General features: G+C 48.5%; 1 protein-coding gene across 1 annotated transcript in view; it reads left to right on the top strand.

Moving 5' to 3' along the window:
- The window catches only part of DMRT1 (doublesex and mab-3 related transcription factor 1), a 110,017-nt gene extending 90,087 nt beyond the window's left edge, over nucleotides 1–19,930 (top strand). The window contains exon 5 of the mRNA XM_047097439.1: nucleotides 19,776–19,930. Coding sequence (XP_046953395.1) covers nucleotides 19,776–19,930 — 155 coding nt within the window. The remainder of the gene's footprint in view (nucleotides 1–19,775) is intronic.
- Nucleotides 19,931–26,819: the final 6,889 nt, after the last annotated feature.

Genomic DNA, 26,819 nt, shown 5'->3' with positions numbered 1-26,819 from the left:
TTATTTATTTTTAAAATGTATTTTTTTCAGTTTATTCCTTTATTTTGAGAGAGAGAGAGAGAGAGAGCGCGAGAGAGTGGGCGAGCATCAATGGAGGAGGGGCAGAGAGAGAGGGAGACACAGAATCTGAAGCAGGTTCCAGGCTCTGAGCTGTCAGCACAGAGCCCAACGCGGGGTTTGAATCCATGAACCATGAGATCAGGACCTGAGCTGAAATCAAGAGTTGGACGCTTAACTGACTGAGCCACTCAGCCACCCCTAAAACGTTTTTAACATTTATTTATTTTTGAGAGTCAGACAGAGCACAAGTGGGGGAAGGACAGAGAGAAGGAGACACAGAGGCCAAAGAGTCCTGAGCTGTCAGCACAGAGCCCGAAGTGGGGCTTAAAACCACGAACCTTGAGATCATGACCTGAGCTGACATCAGGACACTTACCTCACTGACGCATCCAAGCGCCACCCCCCCTCGTTTATTTTAACAGTTACCTCAAGAGCTAAATTCATAATTTATCATTTTAGACTTTTTGCTATGACGTCACACAGATATATGTTTCTGTAGAAATACATAGTTTTCTTGGCTTTTTAATATAAATGCAGCTGTAACATATCGTTGCTCACATACAGTTTTTTCAGATAACATTTGGTCTTAGAGATCTTTCGTGTTGGTTTATTCTTTCTCACTGGCTCCTACTGTTGTACAGTTTGGATGGACCACAGTTTATTGGTTCATTGTACGAATGCACACTCTATATACGTGTTTTTCTGGGGAGACACTAAGAAGGGGCATTCCGAAGAAAGCCTGTGTCTCAGATTGTATTAAATGTTACCCCATTAACCGCCACGCTGAGCTATACTGGTTCGCTAAGCAGCACTGTGTGAAAGTACCACTTTCCCCAATCTTTTGCTAGCGTGATTCTATTGGACATCTATATTTTTGTCAATCTGGTGGATGGAGAATGGAGTCTGGGGGTCCCTTTCATTTCCTTCGGAGCCAGAGCACCTCTTAAATGGCCTGGCAAGAAGGGAGGCGCCCTTGTCTAGCGTCCGGGCAGTGCCTGAGGTACCGAGTGACTGGACCATTTTGTCCACCACCGCTCCCTCCTGTCCCTGCAGGAAAAGTACAAGAGCAGGTGACAGGTCACAGGCCTAGTCCCCCAGCATGGTCCACCTGTGCCTAACATACAGCTTGTACTGAATCCCAGTCCGTGTCCAGCTCTGGTACCGGCAGAGGTGCTCTTAAAGGCCCGAGCGATTCTTCTCTCTCGTAGCTGCTTTCTTGTCACTAGAGGATCTGGTCTAACAGGAGGCAGTTCGAAATACAGGAAGCAGGAGGCGATCCCACCTGCTTTCTGGCTGATAGGGTGTAGAGACAACTGTGTTTTCGGGGCATTTAAAAATGTGTTGTCCCCTTTGTGGGAAAGGCTGGGGATGTGTCCTCTCTACGCTAAGGGGTGTAGGGGGGTGTGTCCAGGTCTAAGAGGTCATGCGGATACCGGTTGCAATTCACACGAAAGAGCAGTAGTTGACGATCCACCAACACTGAGCCCATCAAGATTGCAGAGAATCAGTCGAGTTAGGAGATTCCTTGTGAGAAATCTGCCAATCTGGTTTCCACCAAGTCATCGTCACGTGATCAGCGTTTGATTCTTTTTTCTTTAAATGTTTGTTTGTTTTTTGACAGAGAGAGCTTGAGCAGGGTAGGGGCAGAGAGGGGGGCACGGAGGATCTGAAGCAGGCCCTATGCTGACAGCAGCTAAACCGACAGCAGGCTCCAACTCAGGAACTGTGAGGTCATGACCTGAGCCAGAGTCAGACGTGCCACCGACTGAGCCACCCAGGTGCCCCTGATCACTGTTTGGTTCTGAAGCAGAAGCTGTCACATGTCACCTGAAGCTACTTTCTATAGCAGCATAAAGAGAGATTCAACCTCCCATTTAGTGGCTGAATCCCAATGATTGGAAGGAGCTTTTACTTAGATAGTCAGTTATTGACAGAAAATGTTAATGCCTCTGTTAGGGAAGAAAAGGCCTTAATTTCTTGCTTCAGAACTAAGCACTTGATGTTAAACTTCCCGACTCTGCTTTGTTCTGCTTTGTACTCTGTTAACTCTGACTTTGAGCTGGCGCTTAAACCTTTAGAGCCTAAAAGAAACGGAGATTTAAGGAATCAGAACCTGAGAATCAGAACACAGAATTTTAGTTCTGGAAGAGAAATTATAAGTCATTGAGCTCAAACCCTGAGCTGTAAAGATGTGGAAACTGAGGTCCTGAAGATAACTTGCCCAAGAGGCAGGATGGTCTTTTTGGTTTTTTCTTTTTTTAATGTTTTTTAATGTTTATTCATTTTTGAGAGAGAGAGAGAGACAGAGCATGGGTGGGGGCGGGGCTGAGAGAGAGGGAGACACAGAATCTAGAGCAGACTCCAGGCTCTCAGCTGTCAGCACAGAGCCTGACGCACGGCTCAAACTACCGAACTGTGAGATCATGACCTGAGCCAGAGTCGGACACGTAACCGACTGAGCCACCCAGGCGCCCCAAGAGACAGGATAGTCTTAAAGACAATACTGCCTGAATCCAGGAGTTAATTATTGTACTGTGAGCCATTTCCTGCCGCTGCGGCTTCAGATTTGAGCAGGACCCGGACTCTGTGTTAGTTTCATTGATTGATAGGTTCTTCCCGCCGGTGGCCCCGGTCAGGCGCCGCAGCATTTCTGTTAGATGTATCAGGAGCCCTTGATACTGCTGACCGTGAGGTGCTGGAGCCTGCTGGGGTGAATTGGTTCATTTTTCATCGTCTCCATCCTGACTTCATGAAAGGTCACAAGAGGTGGAATTGGATAATTACTTAGCTACGCTGAAAACTCACCTATATGGATGTGCCCAGAAGTGGGCTGTCTCGTGCCTCTCTGTGCTCTGGGTGCGTGCCGGGACTGTGAGGTCTGTCACCTCGGTGCCCACCTGCCCCTGCTTCCTCAGCCCCCGCTCTTGTCGCCCTGTCACAGGTGAGCTTTGCTCAACCGTCTTCATTCTCTCAGATGGGAGGAGGGGAAAAGCAAAGCTCTGACACTGGGAAGGGGCTTGTCTTGCCTTTCTCTCCTCTCCTGAGACTCCTGCAACCTGGAAGCAAAAGCTCTCTCGGACGCGTCCGTGCGTGCTAGCGCTCACATTCCCAGATCCTGTGGTTCTGTTTCTGACGCTCCTGCCAAGTGCTCAGGAGTCTGTGGTGGAAATCCGCGCTCTGTCCCTGCTGGCCCAGGACGGACTGTCCTCTCCCCTGTGCTCTGCTGCTTTGGGGCTCACGAGGCTCTGCAGCGGAGGCTGCTCTTGAAGAGAATGCAGGCTTCTGCCAAGTGACTCCTACTTTATTTTCTTGAACCGCCCAGAATCTGACAGTCAGCGGCAAACACATAAGTTGCCCCCAGCCCTTCCCTCCACTGAATCATGTGATAGATTCCTCAGGTCTCTTTGGCGTGGAAGACAGATTTAAAAGATGTAGGGGCGCCTGGGTGGCGCAGTCGGTTAAGCGTCCGACTTCAGCCAGGTCACGATCTTGCGGTCCGTGAGTTCGAGCCCCGCGTCGGGCTCTGGGCTGATGGCTCAGAGCCTGGAGCCTGTTTCCGATTCTGTGTCTCCCTCCCTCTCTGCCCCTCCCCCGTTCATGCTCTGTCTCTCTCTGTCCCAAAAATAAATAAACGTTGAAAAAAAATTTTAAAAGATGTGAGAATGGGGGGCCCTTGGGCAGCTGGTGATGCTTAAACTTCAAAGCTGTCTCTTTGAGCACAACCGTGGCTTTCTGGAGGGGATCTCAGGCAGCAACTTGGTAGCGGGGTGCAGAGGGCTCCCTGGAAGGAGGGGGGTGTCTGCAGGAGGCAGGGGGAGACAGCAGACTGGTGGTTCTGCACTGTGGCCTTGTGGTGGACAGTCCGGTTCAAGGCCACTCAGGCACAGATTCTGGCTCTGACACTCCACGCTTGTGTGACCTTGGATGTTAATCACCACCTCTGGGCCTCAGTTTGTAAAATCTGCCAAATGAGGTTGTTAATACCCACCTCCCCAAAGGGTTTTTTTTTTGTGAAGGTAATAAGCAAAGTGCAGCCTGGAACACAATAGGGCTTCAATGAATGATAGTGATTATTATTAATAATTATGCTAATAAATAATGTGGGCTGAGGCTCATTTCACCAGCCTGCTTACCTAGGTCAGCACTTAGCTCCTGCCTGAGGCTGGGAGGTCCAGCCTTCCTAAGAATCCCTGTTTCATCTGCCAGTGTCCACGCCTGCCCTCATTAAAGAGCTGACTCCTACAGTTCCAGAGGGGGAGCTGGGTTTCCAGCATGGCCTGTGTTTTCTTTGATTTCCTTTTATCCTTCCTTTCTGCCATTTTCTATCACTTTTTATTACTACAAAAAGAATACATGCTTACTAAAGCAAAGTAAATCCTTTGGTATATGATAGTTGATTTTGACACAGAAAGTTCTAAGTACTTCTACTATAAATGGATGACCTTGGTTTAGCATGATAAATTCCCCCCCTTCGCTCCCAAGCACATGGTTAGCTAACGCTAATATTTGTGTCTTTGCTTTTTCTCTCAACTTTACCTGGTTTAGTGTGAACGCTAGCAATATTTCCTAACAAAAATAATTAAAAGCTCATTCTATTCACTGCTCTGACAAATACGTCATTAGGATTCTGGAGCCTCAGTGAAGTGCTAGAAAACAGGAGAGTTACCGTTAGCGGGGAAATAATTGTCTTGTGACTTTGATTCTTTAAATACCAGTGGTTTTCTGGTCCGCCCTAGAATTGCATTCTAATGAAGCTCCAGGAAGGGAAGCTGATTATCCGCTGGAGAGTCTCTCACTGGATACATTTATTTATTTATTTATTTATTTATTTATTTATTTATTTAGTATTTGAGAGAGAGGGAGAGAGTGCAAGAATCTTAAGCAGGCTCCACGCTGAGCTTAGAGCCCGATGCAGGACTTGATCCCATGACCCTGGTCATGGCCTGAGCCAAAATCAAGAGTCGGAAGTTCAACCAACTGAGCCACCCAGGCGCGCCCGGGGGTAGATGCTTTGAAAGGCTGTGACTGCAGCCTGGGATGGGAATGCAGACTGTGCATGGACCAGAACCTCACTCAGCAGGAGTGTGTCTTTGCTGTACGTTACAAAAACTTGACCTCGTCAAAGCGAATCTCAGGATGTACCTGCTTAATAGCGGTACGGTCTGCACACCGAGTGGTACAGGCAATACTTTGGAAATTTTCCCCGCCCCCAGACGACTCGTCATCCGAAATGCCTGGAAGCCACCTCCTTGAAATGAACACATCCACAAGAGGGTCAAAGCGTGAAGCCTGCATTTACCTTGTGAATTAGTTTAATTGGATGCTTTTCATCAAGAGCTTCAAGGGGTTACTTGAAAGAATAGAATTCTGGAATGGGCTGAGGGGCAGGGGAAGGTGTAATTTGGCAGAGGGAGGACCAGGGACCACAGATTCTGAAGAACAGAAAAGAAGTGCAAAGAGGTGAAGAAGACACAAAGGAAGGCAAACAAAGAATTGAGAAAAAACACCACCTTCCTCCTGATTTTGCTTCCGATGGTCCCTGGGGTACTGATTATCTGCTCCCGTATTACGGAAAGGAACAAGCAGAGGAAGAGACTAGTGTTGATCGAATACTCAGTGTATTTTATTTTTAATTGCAACAGCCTTTAATCTTACTGTTTTTTTTTTAATTTTTTTAATGTTTATTTAATTTTGAGAGAGAGAGAGAGACAGAGCATGAGTGGGGGAGGGGCGGAGACAGAGAGGGAGACACAGAATCTGAAACAGGCTCCAGGCTCTGAGCTGTCAGCACAGAGCCCGACGTGGAGCTTGAATTCTGGAACTGGGAACGATGAGATCACCACCCGAGCCGACAAGTTGGATGCTTAACGGACTGAACCCACCCAGCTGCCCCTGTTGTTTTTCGTTAATAGATCATGAAGAGAAGTTCAGAGCTGTGAAAATATTCCCAATGTCACATCACCAGTAAGTGACCTGGCTAGAATCCGTTCCCAGGTGTTGGTGATTACAGGTGTCCCTGGTGTTTCCTTATGAGAACGGAGACTTGTTTTACTCACAGCTCTATTTCCTGTGGCTACAGCCTTGCAGGGCACAGAGCAGATGCTTAATAAGTATTCTAAGAGTTAATAATCAGTTTGTACCACACTGCCTTTTTTTATGCCTAAGAAGAGTTTTAGGTCATTCTGGAGGTAGAGGAGGAGAGTAAAAGGGACCAGTGCTAGTATTCGCGTTCCTAACACTCAGCTCCCTAACAGGCCTCTTCCCACACGTTGGATATGAAATAAAGCACGTTCTGAAGTTTATGCTTTAAAGATGATGGTGTGAGCAAAAGGCCAGGCAGCACATAAACTTGACGGTTTATGCAATTTAAATAACATTTCTGATTCCCAGGAAGCTTGCCAGTTAACTGTGGAAAGCACTTCCACTTGTAAATTGGCCACTTTTGAGAGGAGCCGGTACCTTCTGAAATTAGCAGATTACTTAAGCTTGAAGGAGCTAAGGTCACCATTTGTTATTTGATTGCTCTTTACTCTAAGCTTCGAGGGCAGCCAATAATGCAGAGTGCTGGACCTTCACTCTTGTTTTCAAATTAAAGATTTAATTACAGTCTTCACTGAAGATGAACCATGTGTGAAAATACCTGGTCTGCTTGGAATGGGGGATCGAGGAGGAGTGTGTGGGTTGGAGTCAGTGCCTGGGCATTTAAATACTTTCAACAGTAGCATTGAGGGTGAAATCAATTATATTGTGACCAAATGCTGGCCTGCTGGTTAGTCAGAGTCGGTGATATTTATATTCTTCTTGTTTGTCTTTTGTTTTTTAAAGCTGAAAGGTCTATTTTTAGTAGTGGTAAGACTACTTATTGTGATAGACTACAGACTTGAATGTCCAAGACTTTAAAGGTTTGGAAGATACGTATCTCTGAAATATGTAGAGGCTTGCTTTGCAGACAAGTCTGTGGCCATTGTGTATTAATGTGGCAGGGGTGCTTGTGAAGAGGGTTGAGGCTGGAGTTCTCTGTACGTCTGTTGAATTAAGTCTGTTTATTGTGTTCTCATTCTCAATCAATAATAGAAAGCAGTCTTTGCAAAACCTATGTGATGGTGTCACATTACCTACCTTTTTCAGGGAGTAGTTTTAATAAGGTTCTGTCATTGGAGGAAAAAAAGTGCCTACGTACCTTTCAGTCTTGCGATTTTACATCTAACATTTCTGTTAGTGTCTAGAGTGAAATTACATCATCCAAGGACTGAGTTTGGTTTTTTTTTTAATGTTTATTTTAAGAGAGAGTGTGAGTGTGTGTGCGAGCAGAGAGGGGCAGAGAGAGAGTCCCCAGCAGGTTCCACGCTATCAGTACAGAGCCTGATGTGGGGTTCGATCTCACGAACCCATGAGATCATGATCTTTGCTGAAACCAAGAGTCGAGGCAGACGTTCAACCAACTGAGCCACCCAGGTGCCCCGAGGACTGAGTTTAAGAGAAGATTCATGGTACCTCGTTAACTCTTGGTCACTGAGAAATTAGCGATTTCACATAAATGAATTCCCCAAATGACTGATCATTTCCCCTGCTGTCGCCAAAGTTTCCTGCCTTCCAGCCTCAGACAACAGGGAGGTTTACAAGTGGATCCTTGCCTTCAGCATGCTGAACCTTTCTGGAGGATTCAGATTCACTGTCACGTGTCGTCATGGCTCTGTTGGCTCTCTCACCCCTTCCTGGATGTGGGACTGGCAGCTATGCCTCTCCCTTTCACTCCAGCTGCCTCCCCACCATTGTTCTTGTGGGAGCTCACGTAGTGTGTGGCTCAGGGTGGGTTGGGCTCTAGGAAACAGATCCGCTTGCTTTGACCAGTGAGTCCGATCTCTCATTCATTCATCAACTAGTATGTGTTGAGTGCTTACCAGACAGCAGGCTTTTAACTGGTGGCCACCAAAGGGCCCCAAAGACAAATATGACATGGATCCTCCCCTGTTCTGTGGGGAGAGTTGTTAGGTCTGTGATGGGAGAGGTGGAGAGGCAGGGCTAGGAAGGTGGGAGTGAGCACCACAAGAAAGGCAGAGGCAAAATATCTGGGCCTTTGAGGAGGGAGAGGAAAGTAGCTTTGAGCTGGGTTTCGACCTGTGGAGACTAGGGGACAGTGGGACCAGCACAAGCACGTGTCAAAGGCCAGGATCCTGGGTCTGAGCTGGGGGTGGAGAGAGCAGGATGAGTCAAGTGCAGGGGAGATGTGGGCAAACCGGTTGCCGCTCCTCAGATGAGTCTGGGCTTTTCCAGATGCCACCAGAGGTGCTGATTGAGGGGAGATGTTTCTCTGGAAGTAGGGTGGCCGTTCTGGGGAAGGTGAAGGAGAGAGATCGAGAAGACAGCAGGACAACCAGATTCTGGTAGGTTAGGTACAGGTAATGAGGGTGGGATCCAGTCTGGGGCGTGGAGGGACAGAGTGAAATGGGAAGGAGAGATCTGAGGAAGAGCCCCATGGGGTTCACAGGAGCAGGACTTTGCCAGTGCTGGAAGGTAGGGGAGAGGTGAAGGGAGAAGTTTCCTAAGATAATCCTGAGGCTTAGAGGCTGAGCCAGTGACGTGGGCGTGCTCCGGACCCAAGAGAAGAGGGTCGTATTTACTCTGCGGGGAATGGTAGGTTTAACTTTACACACAGTGAATTTACATTGCAGGAAGCAGCTGAGGGAAGACCGGAGCAGCCGTGGGCTGTGGGGATCTGAAAGTCGTGGGGGACCTGGAGGAAACCTGTCTGGGAATAAGACAGCTACCAGTTGGCCGGGCCTAACCCAGCGAATGGTCCGTGAGGCCTACTCTTTAGTTAAATTCGGTGGTAGTGAAATGGAGACAGGACACTAAGTCAGGGTAAAGAAGGGCAGGGAGAAATTGAGGAAAGGGTTAATAGGAAAAGACCAAATGCCTGTTAGGATGGCTGTAATTTAAACAAAAGAATAAGCGTTCGCAAGGTTGTGGAGAAATTGGAACCCTGTGTGTTGCTGGTGGGAATGTAAAATGGTATAGCTACTCTGAAAAACCATAACACCGGTTTCTCAAAACACTGAAAGTAGAATTACCATATAACTTTTTAATGTTTCATTCATTTTTTTGAGAGAGCGAGAGCATGAGCAGGGGAGGTGCTGAGAGAGAGGGAGACACAGAATCCGAAGCAGGCTCCAGGCTCTGAGCGGTCAGCACAGAGCCCGACGCGGGGCTCGAACCCACAGACCGTGAGATCATGACCTGAGTCAAAGTCGGACGCTCAACCGACTGAGCCACCCAGGCGACCCTGAAAATAGGTTTACCATATAATGCAGCAGTCACACTTCTGGGTATGTTCCCCCAAAGAATTGCCAGCAAGGACGTTAGCAGATATTTGAACACCAGTGATTACACCAGCATTTTTCTTAATAGCCAAAGGCAGACACAGCCCACATAGCCACCGAGAAATGAGTAGGTAAACAAAATGTGGTGTCTACATACAGTGGAACATTATTCCGCCTTCAGAAGGACAGAAATCCTGCCGCACGCTACAACATGGATGAACCCTGAGGACATTATGCCAACTGAAATAAACCAGTCACAAAACGACAAACACTGTATGACCCACTTCCGTGAGGTTCCCAGAGTGGTCCTTGCGCAAACACAGAAAACAGAAGGGTGCTCACTGGGCGCTGAGGGAGGAGGGAATGGAGAGTTCTCGTTCAGCAGGTGTGGACTTTTTGTTTGCAAACATGAAGACGTCCTGGAGATGGCAAGTGCATCACAACGTGTGTGGACGTAATACCCCTCCACTGTACGCTTAAAAATGGTTAAAATGTTCTATGTGATGTGCGTTTCACCACAGTAAAAAAGAAACGAAAAACAGAAAACTAAGTCCTGAAAGGGAAACCCAATCTGTTGACCAGAGGAAGGAAGAGCTAAATAAGAATTGGTCCCCTGCTTTGGTAAAAAATGCTGGTATCGGTTCCCTTCGGTTCAGAGTGGAGCTGGGCTGACGGGCACCCGCAGCCCCCCCGTGCGGAGCCTTTCCGTCCAAGGAGGCCACAGGCGGCCATTCCCGGAGCGCCCCAAACAAAGGCCGCAGCTCACGTTGGCTTCAAGATGCAATTGTGGAGGAAAGGAAGACCTTTTCTTGTCCACACATGAGCTCTTCTCTCTCGAAACAGTTAGAAAGTACCACAAACGTCTAGAGGGAAGAAGGCGCAATCACAGTCCCCAAATGCCTCATATCACCCACAGATTCACTTCACACAGGGTGGATGTCCTTTCTTGGGGGCTAAGTGAAAAGACAGCACTTGACCTAAAAGTGATTTCAGAAATACATCTATTGAATTTTTTATTTTATTTTATTTTTTTAGCTTTTGGAGTCTTGGGTAAAGTGTAGAAATTCTCTTGGAAAAACACACACTCTGTGCTCTTATTTTCTTATTTCTGTTCACCCTTAACGTGAACCATTCCAAAATAGTGTATTCTCGCTCTTGTAACCTGAACTTCCCTTAACTGTCCATGATGGCGGTATTGTATTGAGGCGGTAAAATCACTCGTGTGGCTGTGAGTTAGGCATGTATGCTCCTGTCTGGAAATGCCTGGAATTTTCTGTCCTGATTGATTTCATCTGGCATATGTTTTATTTGGATGTGTCTGCTTCCTTATCCTGTACCAGAGAAAAATATTAATAATTACTAGTCTTAGTAATTTCCTTAGTAATTTTAGTAATTTCCTGTAACGCTAGCTAGAAAGGGGAGTAACAAGTTGGCATAGAATGGTAGCCAGTACTGATGAGTTTTGCGTTTGCTTTTGAAAGAAGATGGAGTCCCCTTGAGGTAAAGGTAAAATAATGTACACAACACAGTTTTCTACCCTGCTTGCTGGCATTTCATTTGGGGCACAATATTTACTTTTATTTTGTTTTTAATTTATTTATTTTGAGAGAGTGAGAGACCGCGTGTGTGCGCAAGTGGGGGAGGGGCAGAGAGAGAGAGAGAGAGAATTCCACACAGGCTCTGAGCTGTCAGTGCAGACCCCGATGTGGGGCTCAAACTCAAAAACTCTGAGATCATGACCTGAGCTGAAACCAAGAGTCGGACACTTTAACTGACTGAGCCACCCGGGCCTCCCATAATATTTACTTCCATTTTTTATATTTAATTTTTTTTAGCGTTTTTTATTTTTTGAGAGACAGAGCATGATCAGGGGAGGGGCAGAGAGAGAGGGAGATACAGAGCCCAAAGCAGGCTCCCGACTCTGAGGGGCTCTAACCCATGAACACGAGATTGTGACCTGAGCCGAAGTCAGACCCTCCACCGACCGAGCCACCCAGGTGCCCCAATATTTACTTTTAAATTACAAGCTGCAAATTTTATACAGGTTCTATTTGAGAAATGGCTCACGAACTTTCTCTTATATGCACTTCGTGGCAAAACGTCTCAGAGTATTTCTAAACGAAAAGCTTCCTTAACCTTGCATCTAAAGCTGCATATCTTAAATGTTTTGTTAAACAGCACGTTTTATGGAAGATGATGTAATCCCAAAGTTAAAGACAGGCCACAGGCTGGTGGTTTAGCCAGCAACCGAGTTCCTTTCAGGCCTTAGGTTCGAAGGCAGCATTCACTGTCCTTCGCCGACCAGCCCTCCCGGTGGTGGTGTGAACTCCAAACTTTGATCCTTTTTCTTAGCTTCAACAAGATGCCCATCAAGGTCGATGTTCCCATCAATTATATCACCCATTAAGGTCAAAGCATCTGTGATCCTTTCTTCTTCTCAACGTGAAGAAAAACACAAGGCTACTTGAAAATGTTCTCTTGTTGCAAAATAATCTGGACAGAGCTGAGCTAGTTTTTGGCATGGCAAATGCCCCCCGCAGCCTGCTTTGTGAGCGTGAATCCTTCTGTATCTGAGAAAACCGCTTTCCCAGGATCGCATGGAAAACCTCCTGCAGAGATGACTTTTGAGCATCTGGTTTGCCTGGTCTGCTTTAGTTTCTGAGATTATATTCCGTGTTTATGCTCTGTTTGCAAGTGCAGCTGTCCATGTGACCACCCAGTCGCAGTGCCGTTCTTGGACTTGAGCTGTGTTTGCATTGCAGAGTCCCCCGGAACACGGTCCCCATGCTCACTAAGAGCCGGGCTCTTTGGCCTTGGCCTGGGCTGAGATCCTGGTCCCAGGGTGTGTTTGATGTGGCTTTTCTCTGCCTCTGTACCCAGGCTTTGCTTAGAGTCTGTGCAGTAAATACAGATGGAATTCAGTAAAACCCTTGCAGTTTATAGCCCTCAAAACTGGTTTTAGGCTTGCGACTCTGGCCAGCGTGTGAGCTTGCCCCGTTCTGTGGTTACGGCATGTCTTGCGAAGACTGAATTCCACGGTCTCTCCCACGCGTTTGTCATTATTAAACACCCACTGTGTGCACTGCCCTGTGCCAGACAACGTATGGTAGATGTTCTCCATTTCAGCATACCAGATGTCTGTCTTTGACCTGTTTTTGCCACGAGGCTCTGACGGCTCCACCTGGTTCAGCCCTGACGGCTGACCTGTTGACCTGGCTTCTGGAAATCCTGTGTGTAACGCCAGTGCTGTGCACGGTGCTGTGAAAAGCACAGACTCACAGGCCCCGGGGTCAACTTGGAATTAATTCATCGTAACTGTCAGTATCTTGGTGTGTGCAGAAGGGTGAATAAAGTAAAAGTCCCCTTTCCCTGAACGTCAGAATTGAAACTTGTCTGAGAACATTCAGGGATGTTTGGGCTGTGTCATCACTAAGTCCCCCTCCCTTTTTTTTTCTTTCTCAACCAGAGTTAATACAAATCTTACTCATTTCTTGGTTCTGTGCCGGGCAGTGGGGTGCACAGAGTCCCTGGCTTCTTCCCGCAGAAGTTTGCAGACTCCTGCGGGGTTGGGGGAGCGGCGGGGGCTCGTCGTGACTGACGGGTGTGTATATTCTGCAGGTTTGCCAGCCAACTATTTCGTCAGATTCCGTCTCCTCGATCCTCTAGTCAGCTTTGTGAGACACACGATTATTCTCCTTTAACAGTTAAAGAAACCGGGTCTCAGGTGTTCACTGAGGTGCTGGTGTCCGAGCTCGGAGGCTTCTGACACGGACTCTCGGAGGCTGCTGGGGGCAGCGGGGAGGGGGGTGGAGGCCGGGAGGTGGTGCTAGGGACAGGGCTCACACAGTGCTGAAGTCCCGCTGCCCTAGCCAGGCCCCGCGTGGGGGTCACCAAAGCCTGAAGCTTGGCGGGATTTGAAGGTGGGCTTTTCGGCGGCGTCAGACTTTACAGAGCCCCACCGTTTTGTGTAGAACCATCTACTCTGTTCCCGTTTCACAGACGAGGAAACTCAGGCATGGAGAGGGTACGGAACTGACCAAAGCCCGCATACCTAACAGGGGCTCTGCCCTGTTGCCCTCTGAGGGTCAGCCTCCGCCAGCCCAGCGAGCCCCATTCTCAGGGCTCCAGGTAGCCAGTGATTGAAGATTGGGAACCGGTGAGACCCCTACTTCTTTTGGGTCATCGATGCCTCTGCCCAGGACTTCCCAGAGTTCCCCTTTTCAGGCAGACTTAGGCTCAAACACAAGAGATTCTTCCTGCTTCCAGATAGTGCTGTCTTAAAGGGATGGTGTCCAAAGGAAGCAAACCTGCCTTCCTCTTCCGGGCTCTCTCAAGAAGGCAACTGTGTATGTGGCCCAGGATGAATAGACCTTATCCTAAATCCCGATTGAATTCCTGCACCTTCAAAGGCAAGAATCTTCTAACTTTAAGACCTTAAGACTGAGACTTGCAGACAGATAAAATGAGGCAACTGATGAATGTTACTCGGTAATTATCACAGTGGCCTGTTAATAGTCTCATTTCACAGATGGGGAAACCAAGGCCCAGGATGCTTCCGTCCATCCCCCGGGCAGCGTAGGGGGTTTCTTCAGAGTCTGCTTCGTATTCAGCTCACCGAAGGGCAAAGGAGGGCAGAGTCAGCCAGTGTGAGCCTTTATCTCAGGATGTTGTCACCTAAGAGAAGTCGAAGCCACGCTGCACGCTTTTGAGACGCAGTGTATTTGGGTTAAAACACACTGAGGAAATGTGAATGTTTGGATTGTGTGGGTCACCAAAAATGCTGCCTCCCTCGGCTGGGCCAGCCCTGATGAGTTAACCCCTCATGTGCTCACTTCAGAAAGAGTTCAGGAATGAGTGAGTCAGCGAGAGAGTCCTCCACTACTGATGGGGACAGTTTGGGGTCAGGGAGCCTCCAGCAGCATCACCACTGCTGACGGGCAGGAAGTTTTGGGGTAGAGGTGCGACGGGTGGGGTCCTTGGAGGTGCCGAGCCCGTTAGGGCTGCTGTCGCGGGCACACTGCTAATTCATGGGCTTGCTCTGACACTCCAGTTGGTTTTATGACCCTAAGCAATAAGCCATGTAGTAGTTCAGGAGTATCTGTCTTGCAGAGGGGGCGTGGGGGGCGTCTGGTCCGAGAGGATTCTGCCCCGGGGTCCCAGGTCAGGTGCAAGGCTGAATGGAGTCCTTCCTTCCTCTCGTTTTCGTTTTTTGGGCACTACATTAAAACAGTCAAGGATTGTTCCCTCTGTGTTGAACTCTAGGGGGGTAAGGGAGCAGGTTTGGCGTATCCTCGCCGATTTTGTGGAGCGGTAGGATGAGCCAGCTGGTGGGCTGCAAACCGCCAGGCCAGGCTGTGACTCGGGTCCTCAGCACCCCCCCCCCCGGGGCCCTCGCTCTCTCCAGCGTGCTCCTGAAGGGTGCTCCATGGGCTTCTGCTTACTTTGAGAATGAAAGTGTTCTGGCGTGATTTGGGGAGTTGTGTCTCCTTGTTATGCAAGAAATTTAGAGGGACAGAGGTACTGTTAATATTGCATAATGGGTACTTTCTCTTACACGTTCACTTCGTTTGTAGAAACGGCCCTTCCCAGTGCTTCAAAAGGTCGTGAGGGTTCCTCAAGAGAGAAGCAGTGACCTGTGCCTGCTGCCAACCACAGGAACCTTCCTTTACCGTGGCTCGGCCACTTGTCTCGACAACATGCAGAGCACAGAGCTGGCCCCTCTCAGAATCGGTGTTAGATTTTAGAACTGCCCGTGAAGACGTGTTTTCAAGGAAGGCGTAATCCTCAACAGCTCTCTCTTGTCACTGTCCTTTAATTACACTTAGGTTGGGGGAAAAACACACTTAATTGCTTCAAAGATTTTATATATATGTATATATACGTATATATATATATACACACATATATATTTTAGTAAATACATAGTAAATGGGGAGATTAATAAAGGGCTATTTTTTCTCAGCTTGTGGTTTCTAATTACATCAGTTACAGCTTTGCCCTCCCCTTAACTGGAGTGCAGGCATGAACTGGAAAAGAATGAACTAATCCGTGATAGATCGGGTTGAATAAAGATCTCCATTCATATCTTTACCTTTTATCCCTTGTTCCGAGTGCCAAGAATTAATGCTGTTTGAAAGTACAGACTGAACCTGCCAAGCTTCGGACTGGCTCAGATAATCCTAATTATTTTAAACGTTAGTGAGAAGGGGCAGCAGTTTCACAGCGGAAAAGAGTTCCATTGTGAAACATTAAATATCTGCTAAGTGGTATTGATTGGAAGGGATTTTATTTCCAAACACTACGGTTTATCATGAAGCGGAAGAATTTGTTGTTTGAGAAATTTTCATTAGCTTTTTCATCAGACTCCGAGGCCAGCACTTTTGTTTTTCTCCCTGTCCCCTCGGAGGTGAAGAGTTGCTAACAATTGAAGAATGCTGCTTGCATTCTTATTTTTAAGTGGTTTCTTAGTGGGCGTTGCATAGTATTTAACATAGAGAGGAAGAAAAATTTTTCTCAAGCATGAATATCCTGTTTTCTCACATCATTGGAGGAGAATTATTCGTTCCAGCCCACTGACTTCCAACAGATCATTCAAGTTAAAAGTCAGGGGTCTTTGCAGTGTCGAAAGATTTAGCAGTTAGAGTGGTTTTTGTTTGGTTTTTTTGGTGAGGTGGGTTTTGGGGGTGGCGGTACGATGATGGTTAGATGGCGTTGCTGCCATTATCTTAAATTTTTTTCTTTTTCCCCAGCACCGGGAAGAGTGATTATGTGCAAGGTTTTTTGCTTTTAAATAATAGTAAAAGAAAGCCCCTCCTTCGGTGGACAAATAGGCTACTTGAGAGAAAACAGATACTGGGCTTGCTGGTTCAATCAAGGGTCAGCCCCGAGGTCTCCCCACCTTTCACTGGAACCGGAGAAAAGAGCAGATGGGCAAGTCTTCCTTTTTCTTACTTTTTAGGCTCTACCTCGGTCTCCAGAAGTCATTTCTTCCATTTCTGTAAATGCTGGGAGCCTGCCCGCGATCGAGGGGTAGCATAATCCTGAATTGTTTATTGCCTTGTGAAAGCTTCCTGCCCCCCCTCCCCGAGCTCAGCTGTCCCCATCCCCCCACCGCCCAGTCCCAGCCCGGAGCGAAGCACTGACATCTTCAGTGATGCAAATAGTCGTGTGTTGAGCATCTCTGGGCCAATTATTCTTTCTTTCTTTGGGTTTATTCCCCAGAGTGGAATTACCGGGTCAGAGGGGATGAACAGTTTTACGGTTCTCATTACATGTCACTAGATTGCTGTCCAGAAAGACCGAACCAATTTCTAGTGCTACCAACACTGTACCTTTTCTTACAGTCCCACTGACACAAGGCATTAGCATTTTTACAAAATAATTAAGAGGAACCTTTTGAGTTGAAATGAGCCTTGTGTCAGGCTCATTAAAATCAACTTAAAAAGCAGAAAGGATAACTCTGACTTTGGAATTTTTAATTGGTATAAAATGATTTACAGTGACCAATTACTACTCTTCCCCCAACAGAGTTTAATGAAGCTGCATTAAAACGGAGAGTGTACCTTTAAGGACAGTACTAAAACACATTTTGGACATTCGTCTCCAGGATAACACTTCTGAAATCCTTAACTACTCTTAGGAGGGGGCCACACAAAATGAGTTCAGCAAACACTGTCCCACTATTCAAAGACGATGCCAAGCCTTGGACAAAAGTAAAAATGACATCGATTTAAATTTTGAGTGGAGAAACCCTGAAAAATGCTGACACTTTCCAAAACCGGTTGAGTTCATTTATTTGCATCTTCCCTGAGTGCAGTCATGGATTAGGAGTGCTTGGAGCCTCCCCCGTCTCTGCAGGTGACACTGTGTGTGTCTCTGTAGCCTGAGTCACAGGAATACTTTCCAAGAAAACACGCACAAGGCAACTGAGGGCCAAAGGGAGCTATCCCCACATTTCTTCCTTTTGCAGAATTCCTGCCCCTCCCTTTTCTGGTCACGGATCGGTTTATTAAATGGGGGTAAGAGGTGCACGGCTGGGGTGGAGGGGCATCTCGTGGGTCAGCTGCTGACTGAAGGCAGAAGGCAGGCCCAGGGCTCAGAACGTGGCAGAGAGCTCTCACTCACTCCTTTCTGGCCACTGCATCAGTCTGACAAGGGTCAGTTCTTTTGCCTCCTTAAACTCGCCGCAGCACGGAGATGAGGAGGGTTCCCAGGCCAGTGTGGCACCCAAGGAGGGTGGGATGGTCCGGGGGGAGCAACCCAGGGGGTGGTGCTGACAAGTGCCACACGCACGGGGTCCCCTCCATCAACCGGCGGGGGTGATTCTTTCGGTGACTGGTTTGAGGATTAAGTATTTCATTACAGCTTGTGGCATACAGGAGGTAGGGCAGTAAACCTTCTCGTCCCCAGCGCTTCCAGACAGAGAAGGTTCCATCACTGGTTTGAGGTGGGTTGAGGGCGGTGGGCAGATAACTCATACCCCCTCCCTGGTTGGTTCTTAGATGGCTCTCCAGATCTTTGTGTAGTTCCAAGATGTCAGAGCAAAGTGCCACCTTTGGAAAACATTTCTTTGTATATACAACGTGCTGTGTATGTAGCACAATTCATAAATCATCTTGGATTTGTGGGGATTTTTAAATCCATGTAACACTTCAAATGTAGCCTTTATGGACTGCAGTAAAATGAAGGTTTCAGGTTTTTTAGGTTCCCAGTTGTTTTGGTTGGCGTGCATGTGTATGCTTTGTTGGGGTCTGTAAAGTACTATTTAACAGCGCTCCACTTAAAAAGGCTTACACACTATTACCCTTGCTTTTTAATTTCAGTTACTAAGCAAATACTATCAGTATCAAAGGTAATTGTTTGTCAGGAAATTGCCCAAATTGTTTTTCAGATTTATTCACTAAGTTTCCAGATCATGCCTTTCCTTCTTGGAGGTTTTGAGGCAGCCCTACAAAACTCTCCGTTCTTCTGTCTGTCTATCCATCCATATGTCACGTTAGAAGAAAGGAGCCTTCTGAGATAATTTGGTCCAGTGGAGTGGTTTTAAAGGTCCGCTTCTTAAATCCTAGCTCTGCTCTTTTAGTTCTGTGTGTTTCCACTAGCTGCAGCAAACCTTTTCCAAACCCATAACAAGCGTAAATAGTGTTCTCTTGTAAAAAGGTCTCTTTTCAGCACGGTAATATACCTTATTAAATCCCAAACATAATAAGTATTGATGGCAAACACATCAGGACTCGGTGCAGCTTCTACGATGATTTAGTTCCCTACAAATGACTTCAGCACTCAGTTCCCAGTGCATTTTGCTAATTACATCATAGATTTCCCTATTGATGAACACAAGCTGAATTAACACAGGAGCACTAATGTACCCTTTCACCATTATTGTTGTACAAGAAGCCGTGGCAGATGCTGGCAGTTAGTTACACAAACATTAGTATTAACGATTGGCCATTTGGAATTGGTGACAAACTACTGCCCGGCAGAATCCTGAGGCTGAAACCAATCAGGAAGTTAATGAGGAGAGAAATTGCCACTGCAGCTTCCCCTTAATTACGTTCACACTAGGCAGGAAGGGAGTTCTGGGGGTGGATCTGAACTCGGCTAAGGTTAAGAAGGTCAGAGACCCTTTTGCTTAAATTTTGTATCTACTGTGGCTTGTGAGGTTGCAAACATTGTTGAGCACATTTAGCATCTTTCATATTTAATGTCAGTTTCCTAGTAGAGTTTTATGTTCACAGATTTGCTTTTAAAATCTTTACCTGACTTCTGTTTTTGTGAAGGTATTAAACTTTTCATATTTTGTAAAAAGTTTCCCTCCCATTTCCTGCTTTTTGGTTTGCAGAAGTTATGTAAACAGCAAGTGTTTTGTCCCTGTATATCGAAGAGAAATAACAGGAAAATTGATAAGCTATCACCTTTGCTTGCTATATGTCGAAAAACTTAGGGTTACCTGTCAAATGGTGGAAATACATGGGTGGAGTCTTGCTGGGGGTAATTTGTCAGACGGATCATTTGACAAGACAAGTTCTATTAGCATCCTTTACATAAAGGGGAGGGGTTCAGTGAAGGGTGGAAATAGTTTCCCCAAAGAGGGGATGCAGATTGGTTATTTTTTTTCCTTATGCACATAAATCCAGAATTCTGCTCCCTAACTTTCCCTTTCAAATGCAAACAGATAACTGAATAGATATTGTGCAGAAATACTGTTGTTGTTTTTTTTTTTTAATTCTAAAGAAACGCTGGGGGTTGTAATGACTGCCTGTAACCATGCTTTGAACGCAGGATGGAGATGCAGAGCGCCTCTATCTTTGTTGAAACCTCACTGAATCCTGAATGTAGAAAGACTGGCTACTTTTAACGTGCTTTTCTCCCTCCCTGTCTTTCCCCACGACCCAGTATTCTCGCCGCCCAGCAGTCAAGATTCTGGCTTGGTTTCCCTCTCCAGCAGCTCTCCCATTAGTAACGAGAGCACAAAGGGAGTGCTCGAATGCGAGTCCGCCTCGGAGCCAAGCAGCTTCAGCGTTACTCCGGTCATCGAAGAGGACGAGTGAATGGTGCCCGATGCTTTTGGCGGTTCACTTGGAGTAGCAGGTGTATTCCATTTAGACACAGGGTTTGTTGTTCATATTTTGTCTTGACTCAGGTCGACTTAACTGTTGAGAACGTGTTTGGTTTCCACTCCTTAGAGCTTAGCCCAGGGGCCAGAATGTATTTGGAATAGTTTAGGATCCAGGACTACCATCCACAAGAATTAAGTGCTTTGCTCACGGAGTTAGATAGTAGTATTCCCTCCACCCCTACTTTGTGGATGATACTGGTTTACATTGTAGTTTTCAAGAAAGACAGTAATTCACTAAAGTAAAGCAGTACATTTGCATCTCAGTGTGTCATGATTAGATATTACCTCTGATTTTAAAATGAAATCTTAGGTGCCTTAGACGTTTCTATTTTAGTATTTTAATAAAGCTGCAAAAATATAAATTTAGCCAAATACCTGACCAGTGAGAAGAAAAGAGCAGACAAACTTAGTGATTGTTTTAGAAATCCACAGAAAGAGTAAATGGAAATATGGTGTGTTTGTGTTGCTGTTGGAAAAGCCGAGCCCTACCCCACCCCACCCCCCCAAATCCAAAACAGGATTGAAATACAGTCAGAAAAAGAAAGCTCCTGAGAACCACTGCCCTTTCCATAAAGGGTTATTTCAAAACAACACAATTGAAAGTAACCTCAGTAATACAGAATTCCTGGATTTGTTTCTAGAATAATAGGAGAGTTTATCATACACATTCCTTCTGCTACAGGAGAAAAATAAATGGATGCAATCTAGACTATTTTGTAACCTTAGGTTGTAATCTGATTTGAAAATAAGTACATCTTTAAAAGTTACTACAGATTTCTGAGTTCATTACTTTGTTAAAAATTGCTTGTGGAGTACTTCCTTATGTAACAGAAGCCATCCTGAAATGAAACTAGTCTAAAAAAATTCATTGTTCTGTGTAGTTGCAGCTGTACCTGAAATAAAAATGTTATTGATGACTGAATTTTCTTGTGTGTATATTTGGTGAGCGGTATTAAACAGGAAAAAAGAAATTACTTGTATTTTCTTCGCTCTGTGCTTTGAAAACATCTATTTGATTTCACCCCCATCTGTTGTAATCAATAACCTGACCATCTTGTTTTTTATTAAATGCACTTACTCTTAATTTCATCCACCAGTGGTTTTAGAGAGAATAATGTGGAGTTACCTATATAGGTTTGACATTATAAATCACTTCTTGGGGCTGAATCGTATAGTGGTATCGATTGATCCTGATATATCACAGAAATTTACTGTCACTTCTGTTTTCAATTAAAGATACAATCAGTCAGATAATGACTTAATTGGATTTTACAGAAGATTGAGTTTTATTGCCCAGTGCTTTACGAGTTTAGTTAAGGAAGATCATTTTATCACACTTGTCAGGCTGCTGCTACTGCAGCCGTGTGCCCTTCGGGGCGGCTGTAGCTGTAGCTATTGTGGCGGCGACGCCAGAAGGCTGCGGGTGCGCAAGGAAGGGACCTGGCGGCGGAGTCGCCACCTCCAAGGCGTTCAGGGTGGCTTTTCTGAAGATGAAGATACTTCGTGCACTTGCTGGCCACTGCCCAGGCTCCCTACGTTTTTTGAATAATCCTGGCTTCCGCGGACCCAGGAGTCTTCCAGTTCCAGCCTTTCTGTATAGATGCCCCCAACACACGGATTTTGCGGGGTGTTTTTGTTGGAGAAGTCGGACACGCCCCCTCAGTGGGGCGGGGGGGGGGGCGGGTAGGGTGCCTCCTCTGGGAACGTGCGTCTTAAGTGTCCCTACGTTTCTGAAAAGCCAGCGGAGCCTGGGTAAACTTGACAGGGCGCTGCCAAAGATTTGACCCAGCATCTTCTGGGCCCCTGGTGCCCACCCCTACGTCCCCAAGGACGGGCTCTGGTATCTCCCGCCGCGCGCATCCCGGCCTCCTGCCGCCCTGAGTTCGAGTTCTACTCCCAGCTGCCGGCACCCAGGGAAACAGGCAGGTCGGGTGGGAAGCGCCCGTCCTTCGGAGAGGCCCCTCCTGCCGCTCCCAAAGCCCGATTTGGTTCTGAATCCCGCTACCCCCACAGGAGGGCTATTCCTGGCGCTAAAACCGGCCCCGGGGCCACTGCACCTAGGCTGTTTATTCCTGACTGCTAGGGAGGGAGCCAGGCTGGTCCAGGGTGCTCAGCTGTAGGAATTTAGCAAATTCTGAACACCAGTAGAGCAACCGCGGGAAGGCTTGGTTGCTCCATTTTAACCATATTTGAATACACACATTTGAGGCACTTTAAAGCTTTGATCCCTTGTAGGAAGACCTGTAACAGCAAGGCCGCATCCCCCTGCAGGCGATATCCCTGGAGTGTGCGGTATACACGTATGCCCAACACGTGTGTGGGAGTGTGGGCGTGCCAGGCATCCCGTGAGCATCTGGCGGACGGCTGGGACAGCCCTGAGCACTTAGGAGCGCTTCTGCTGCTCCAACGCGGGGAAACCGAGGCAGGATCGCCGCGCCTTCCCCTCCTGGATGCTGGGCAAACGAAACGCGCCGTCTCGGGCTCCCGCAGGAGCTGCGGGCGAGGGTGACCGTGCCCCTACTACATGCGGACGCGGCCCCGGGCGGGCGCCTCACTCGGGTGCCCCTTGCTCTCACCCTTAATGCGCTGCGGGCCCCACCCTGCGGATCTAGGGCCTCAGGGAAAGCTGCCTGAGAGGCCCAGGGCGACCTTGGTGACACTGCTTTCTCGCTGCCACTGCCACACCCATAGCGAGGGTTCCCTCCGAAACCCACACATAAAACCTCAGTTCGGGGCAGGGGTGGGAACCAGACCCGCCTAGCCGTCACCATTGTCCCTTGCACCTCGTGGAAACCTAACTGCTGCGCACGCCTAAAAATCGAGCCCCTCTCCGCTTCGGGTGAACTCCAGTGCTGAACCGGTTTCACACGTACACGTATATTGCACCGCATTTTGATGTTTTGCACCAAGTGGTATTAAAAGCGCTTCGTGGAAAGCGCTATACGTCTTAAAAATACGCCGAAGGTCAACGGCTGCAAGGAGAGGGATCGTTCTCGGCTCCGTCCCGCCCTAGCGGGAAGTGGCCCGGGGCCGGAGGCCTTCGCCCCTTGGCGCGTACACAAGGACAAGGCCTGAGCCCAGCTGCTGCCAGCTCGGCCCGCTCCGGCCACTGCCGACGACTCGCGATCTTCGCCGGGGAAAGACGCCTCCTCCCCCTCAACAGAAACGCGAGAGGCCTTCGCTCAGCCACTATTTCGTCAAGTTCTCCGCACTCCCTACCCCAGAACAACCGGCAAACTTTCCAACAGTTCAAAGCTGCGGCCAGGAGGGCTGCCTAGGACCCCAGGCGGGGGGGCGGGGTGAGCAGGGTAGGAGGCGGGGCGCTGGTTGGGTGGGCGGAGCCTCGAGTGCTCCGGAAGTCGCCCCGCCCAGGAGGATACCGAGCGGGCCTCGAGAGCTGAGGGTGTAGGTGTCGGCCCCCTGCCGTGGGGCGCCCTTCGGGTGCGCCGCTCCCAGCCTCCCAGCGTTGCTCTCCCGCCTCTGGTCGGGCCTCCGTGCGTAGAGTTCGCAGCCAGGTCCCCTGGGGTGCGGGCCGCGTCCGCCGTTTCCCATTATCCCCGGGACTCCCTGGGACGGAACTGGAACGTGTTTCTGGGAAGGCCGCAGAGCCGCCCACTTTCCCCGCAGCGGGGCTTTGTTACGGGGCCGCGGGACGACAGCGGGGGCGGAGGGAGAAGAGCGTTCTGGAAGAGTGGTTCGTCCTGGGGAGGAACTGCACCGGCGCCCTGAGAGCGGGCACTGGAGCAAAGATTCTGTGCCCCTTGAACGTTACTCGAAGTACCTAAAAAGATTTCCCTGGCCTTTTTGTTTGGTTTTGCTTTGAGCGTTCAAGTCCAAGGGAAACATGATCTTTAAAATGCTCTCAGGTCCGCGCCGCTCTCGTTTTCCTTCGGAGAGTACATGCTGCTTTTCCCCCTTTGCTCAGAAGGCGCGCGGGTTTGCAGGCCGCCCCACTGCGAGCCTCTAGCGAGGCGGGTAGGGACGGCACCGACGCCGCAGCCCACCCCGGCCTCCCGCTGCCCCGCGGGGGTGGGTAGGCAGGGCCCAAGAGCCCCACCTCTGCGCGCGGAGAGGGAGCGGCGGCGCCCGAGGCCTGCGGGGGAAGCGGGCCGGGGCCCTGGCCCAGTGGGGAGCGCTGCGAGGTCGCGCTTTTCCACTTTCCCTTGCGAAGCGCGGGGCAGAGGTCGGCTTTCAGTGGGCCCCTCGGATAAAGCAAAGCTAGAGCGACACCCCCCCTCCAAAACATGGGGGGCGGGCACGGCCTGGTGTTTGGGCTGCGTCTGAGGCATCTGCACGGGTGGGAGCGCTCGTGCCCAGGCACGACCCCTGCTGGTTTCGAGAATTCGAGAACGTGAAAAAACGAACGGGCACCTGCACTGTCTGCACAGGGCCTGCGGGCTGTTCTGCGCCCCTGTTTGCTTAAGAAGCCTTCGGCCCTTTAAGATCTTCAGGTCGCCCACTGCCAAAATGGCGTGGGGACGCGACCGTCGTGGACCTTCTTTCTGTTCGGCCGCGTTTCCCGGGCCCGCCAGACCCAGGTTCACTCGCTTCCCCCCACCCCGGCCTCACGTGGCCTCTGTCCTCCACCCCGCGCCCCCGAGGGCGGCTACGGGGATGCTATGGGAGGTGCGCGGGAGTCTCTTCCCCAATTAATTGAGGGAGAACAAGAGCATTATTGTCACCTCAAGAAATTGGTTGCTGGTTGCCCCACCGCCTCCCCAGACATTCGTCCCCCACTTTCAATTTGAAGCTGGCCAAAGGGCGATGCCTAGAGGCAGGGACGGGATGAGAGATGAGAAGTTCACGCGCGGGCAGAGGGGGCTCGTTTTCTTGCATTTTCGGGGCTTTCTGCAAGCCCTGGCCTCCAGCGTCACCATGGTCGCGATTAAAAAACGGCAAAATAGGAACCCTGACCTCCCCCTCCATGAGAATCCAGCAAAGCAGAAAATTTTCTGATGCATTATACATCCGGGACAATGTGAAACTGCCCTTTTGATAAGTGGGTGGTTTTGTTTTTGTTTTTTGTTTTTGTGGGGTTTTTTTGTTTTTTGATTTTTTTTCTTTTTTTTCTTTCTTTCTTTTTTTTTTTTTTTTTTGCGGGCAGGAACATCTACCAGGACCCCTGGAGTTGGAGGCAGAACATCCTCGGCTTCTCAGCTGGCACATCTGCAGCCCCAGCTTTTAAATGTGTACACGCCATGAAATTGTAAGCTAAGAGAGCGACAACCACATACGCACATTATCTTTCACCCTTTCGCTGTTAATACCTGTCACAATTCTACCTAGTTAATTGTCTGAGCGCACACACCATCACCCAGAGAACTTGAGTGGATCCAATCTAGTGAGGTTACATTTACTCATAATCCTCCTCCCTCCCTTTGCAATTTCTTTGATGCTTTTTCCCATAAGTGTGTAAGTGGCGGGGACTTAGTAGAAGCAGGCCGCTCCTTCTAAACGTGATTCGGACCATATGCTTTCTACATTCATCCCCGCTTGGGCTTTTCTTCTCCGCACTAACTGCTAACACGTTATAGTCACCTTGAAATTTCCTCTGCTATTTTCCAATTAAAAGCTTAATAGCCCTGGAAACGGAGTTCATGTGGTGAAGTTTACCATAGCCCCTTGTTCAGGAAGGCTTTCTGCTGGGATCCCATTATGTGCTTGAATAAACCCTTTCTGCAAACAGAAATGGGACTCGGGGTTGTCAGGTGTTGGGTTACAATAGACTTTGAGGCAGGGGACATTTTACCAACATAAATACAAACCTGTTCCTATAGGGAGATGTTGTCAAATACTGGGATATGGAAAACATTCCCATCAAATATGAGAAAAGGATTATTGCGCTATATCAAATGAGTATTTAGATCTCAGCCCCCGATGTGCACTGGAGTGAAATGGGGCCCCGGCCCAAATAATGCCAGACTGTTTGAGTGGCAAAGGGATAGGATGGCTAGGTGAGTGGAGGAGGAAAGGAGGTCGCCTTAGTAGTGGGAATGCCCCCCAAACCCGTTTTGAGATCTGTTCTTTTCCTTAAAAAAATTCTTTACTCCCAAGTCACTTACATTCCTCAGTTTCGCTGACCATTAGGAGAAAATTGGGAGGCATGCGTCTGACAAAAAAAGAAAAAAGGAAAAAAAAAGTCCGTGGTCTTCGCATTCCCAAGAGATCTAGAGATTTCCCCACGAAAGTTCCCAGATTCAGTGTCATTCTAGGCCCTTCTTGTCTGTCTTTATGTGAAGGGACTGGCCAACAATTCCCACTTCCCAGTCTCAGGCCCGCGGGGTGTGTGTGTGTGGGGAGGGTGCCGGTGACCTCTGCCTCCGATCCTGAAAGTGTAGGAAGTTCCCTCCAGTTGTGTTTTAGGGCTTGTTTTCCTAACAGAGGTCGGGAGAAGAGGGGTTGAGGGTGGGGGTGGATGAGGGGGAATGAGAGGCGACACTGAGGGAGTCTGTACTGACCCAAGTTTGGCCCAGGGGTAGCACTGTTCCTCACAGGTTTCCTGCCCACGCCCCCCCCCCACCAGGCCAACATCCAGTGATCCCCAACCTCCGGACTAGTCTGACAAAGGGGGCGGCTAGGACTTCAAGGGACACCGGGTTCCCTTTTTAATCCTCCTCCCTTCCCGAAATCTGGTGGAGGGTTGCCTCCAGAACGCCTGGCGATGCTTTATTTGAATTCACAGCAAACACAGAGGGACGTTTTCCTGTTACTTGCTTCCAGGGCAGTGCAGAGAAAAACGGCTTCCCAGAGAGGACAAGGGGCGCTGTGCAGCCCAAGGGTTGGCCATTCTTGCGGACTCTTCTCGAATTCGATTCGCCGAG

The sequence above is a fragment of the Lynx rufus genome, unplaced genomic scaffold (assembly GCF_022079265.1).
Source record: "Lynx rufus isolate CCGP_SWC_20201006 ecotype Redwood Valley unplaced genomic scaffold, mLynRuf1.p SCAF_10, whole genome shotgun sequence".
Taxonomy (NCBI): domain Eukaryota; kingdom Metazoa; phylum Chordata; class Mammalia; order Carnivora; family Felidae; genus Lynx; species Lynx rufus.
Note: the sequence above shows the minus strand (reverse complement) of the source record. Positions and strands in the feature narration are given on the sequence as shown.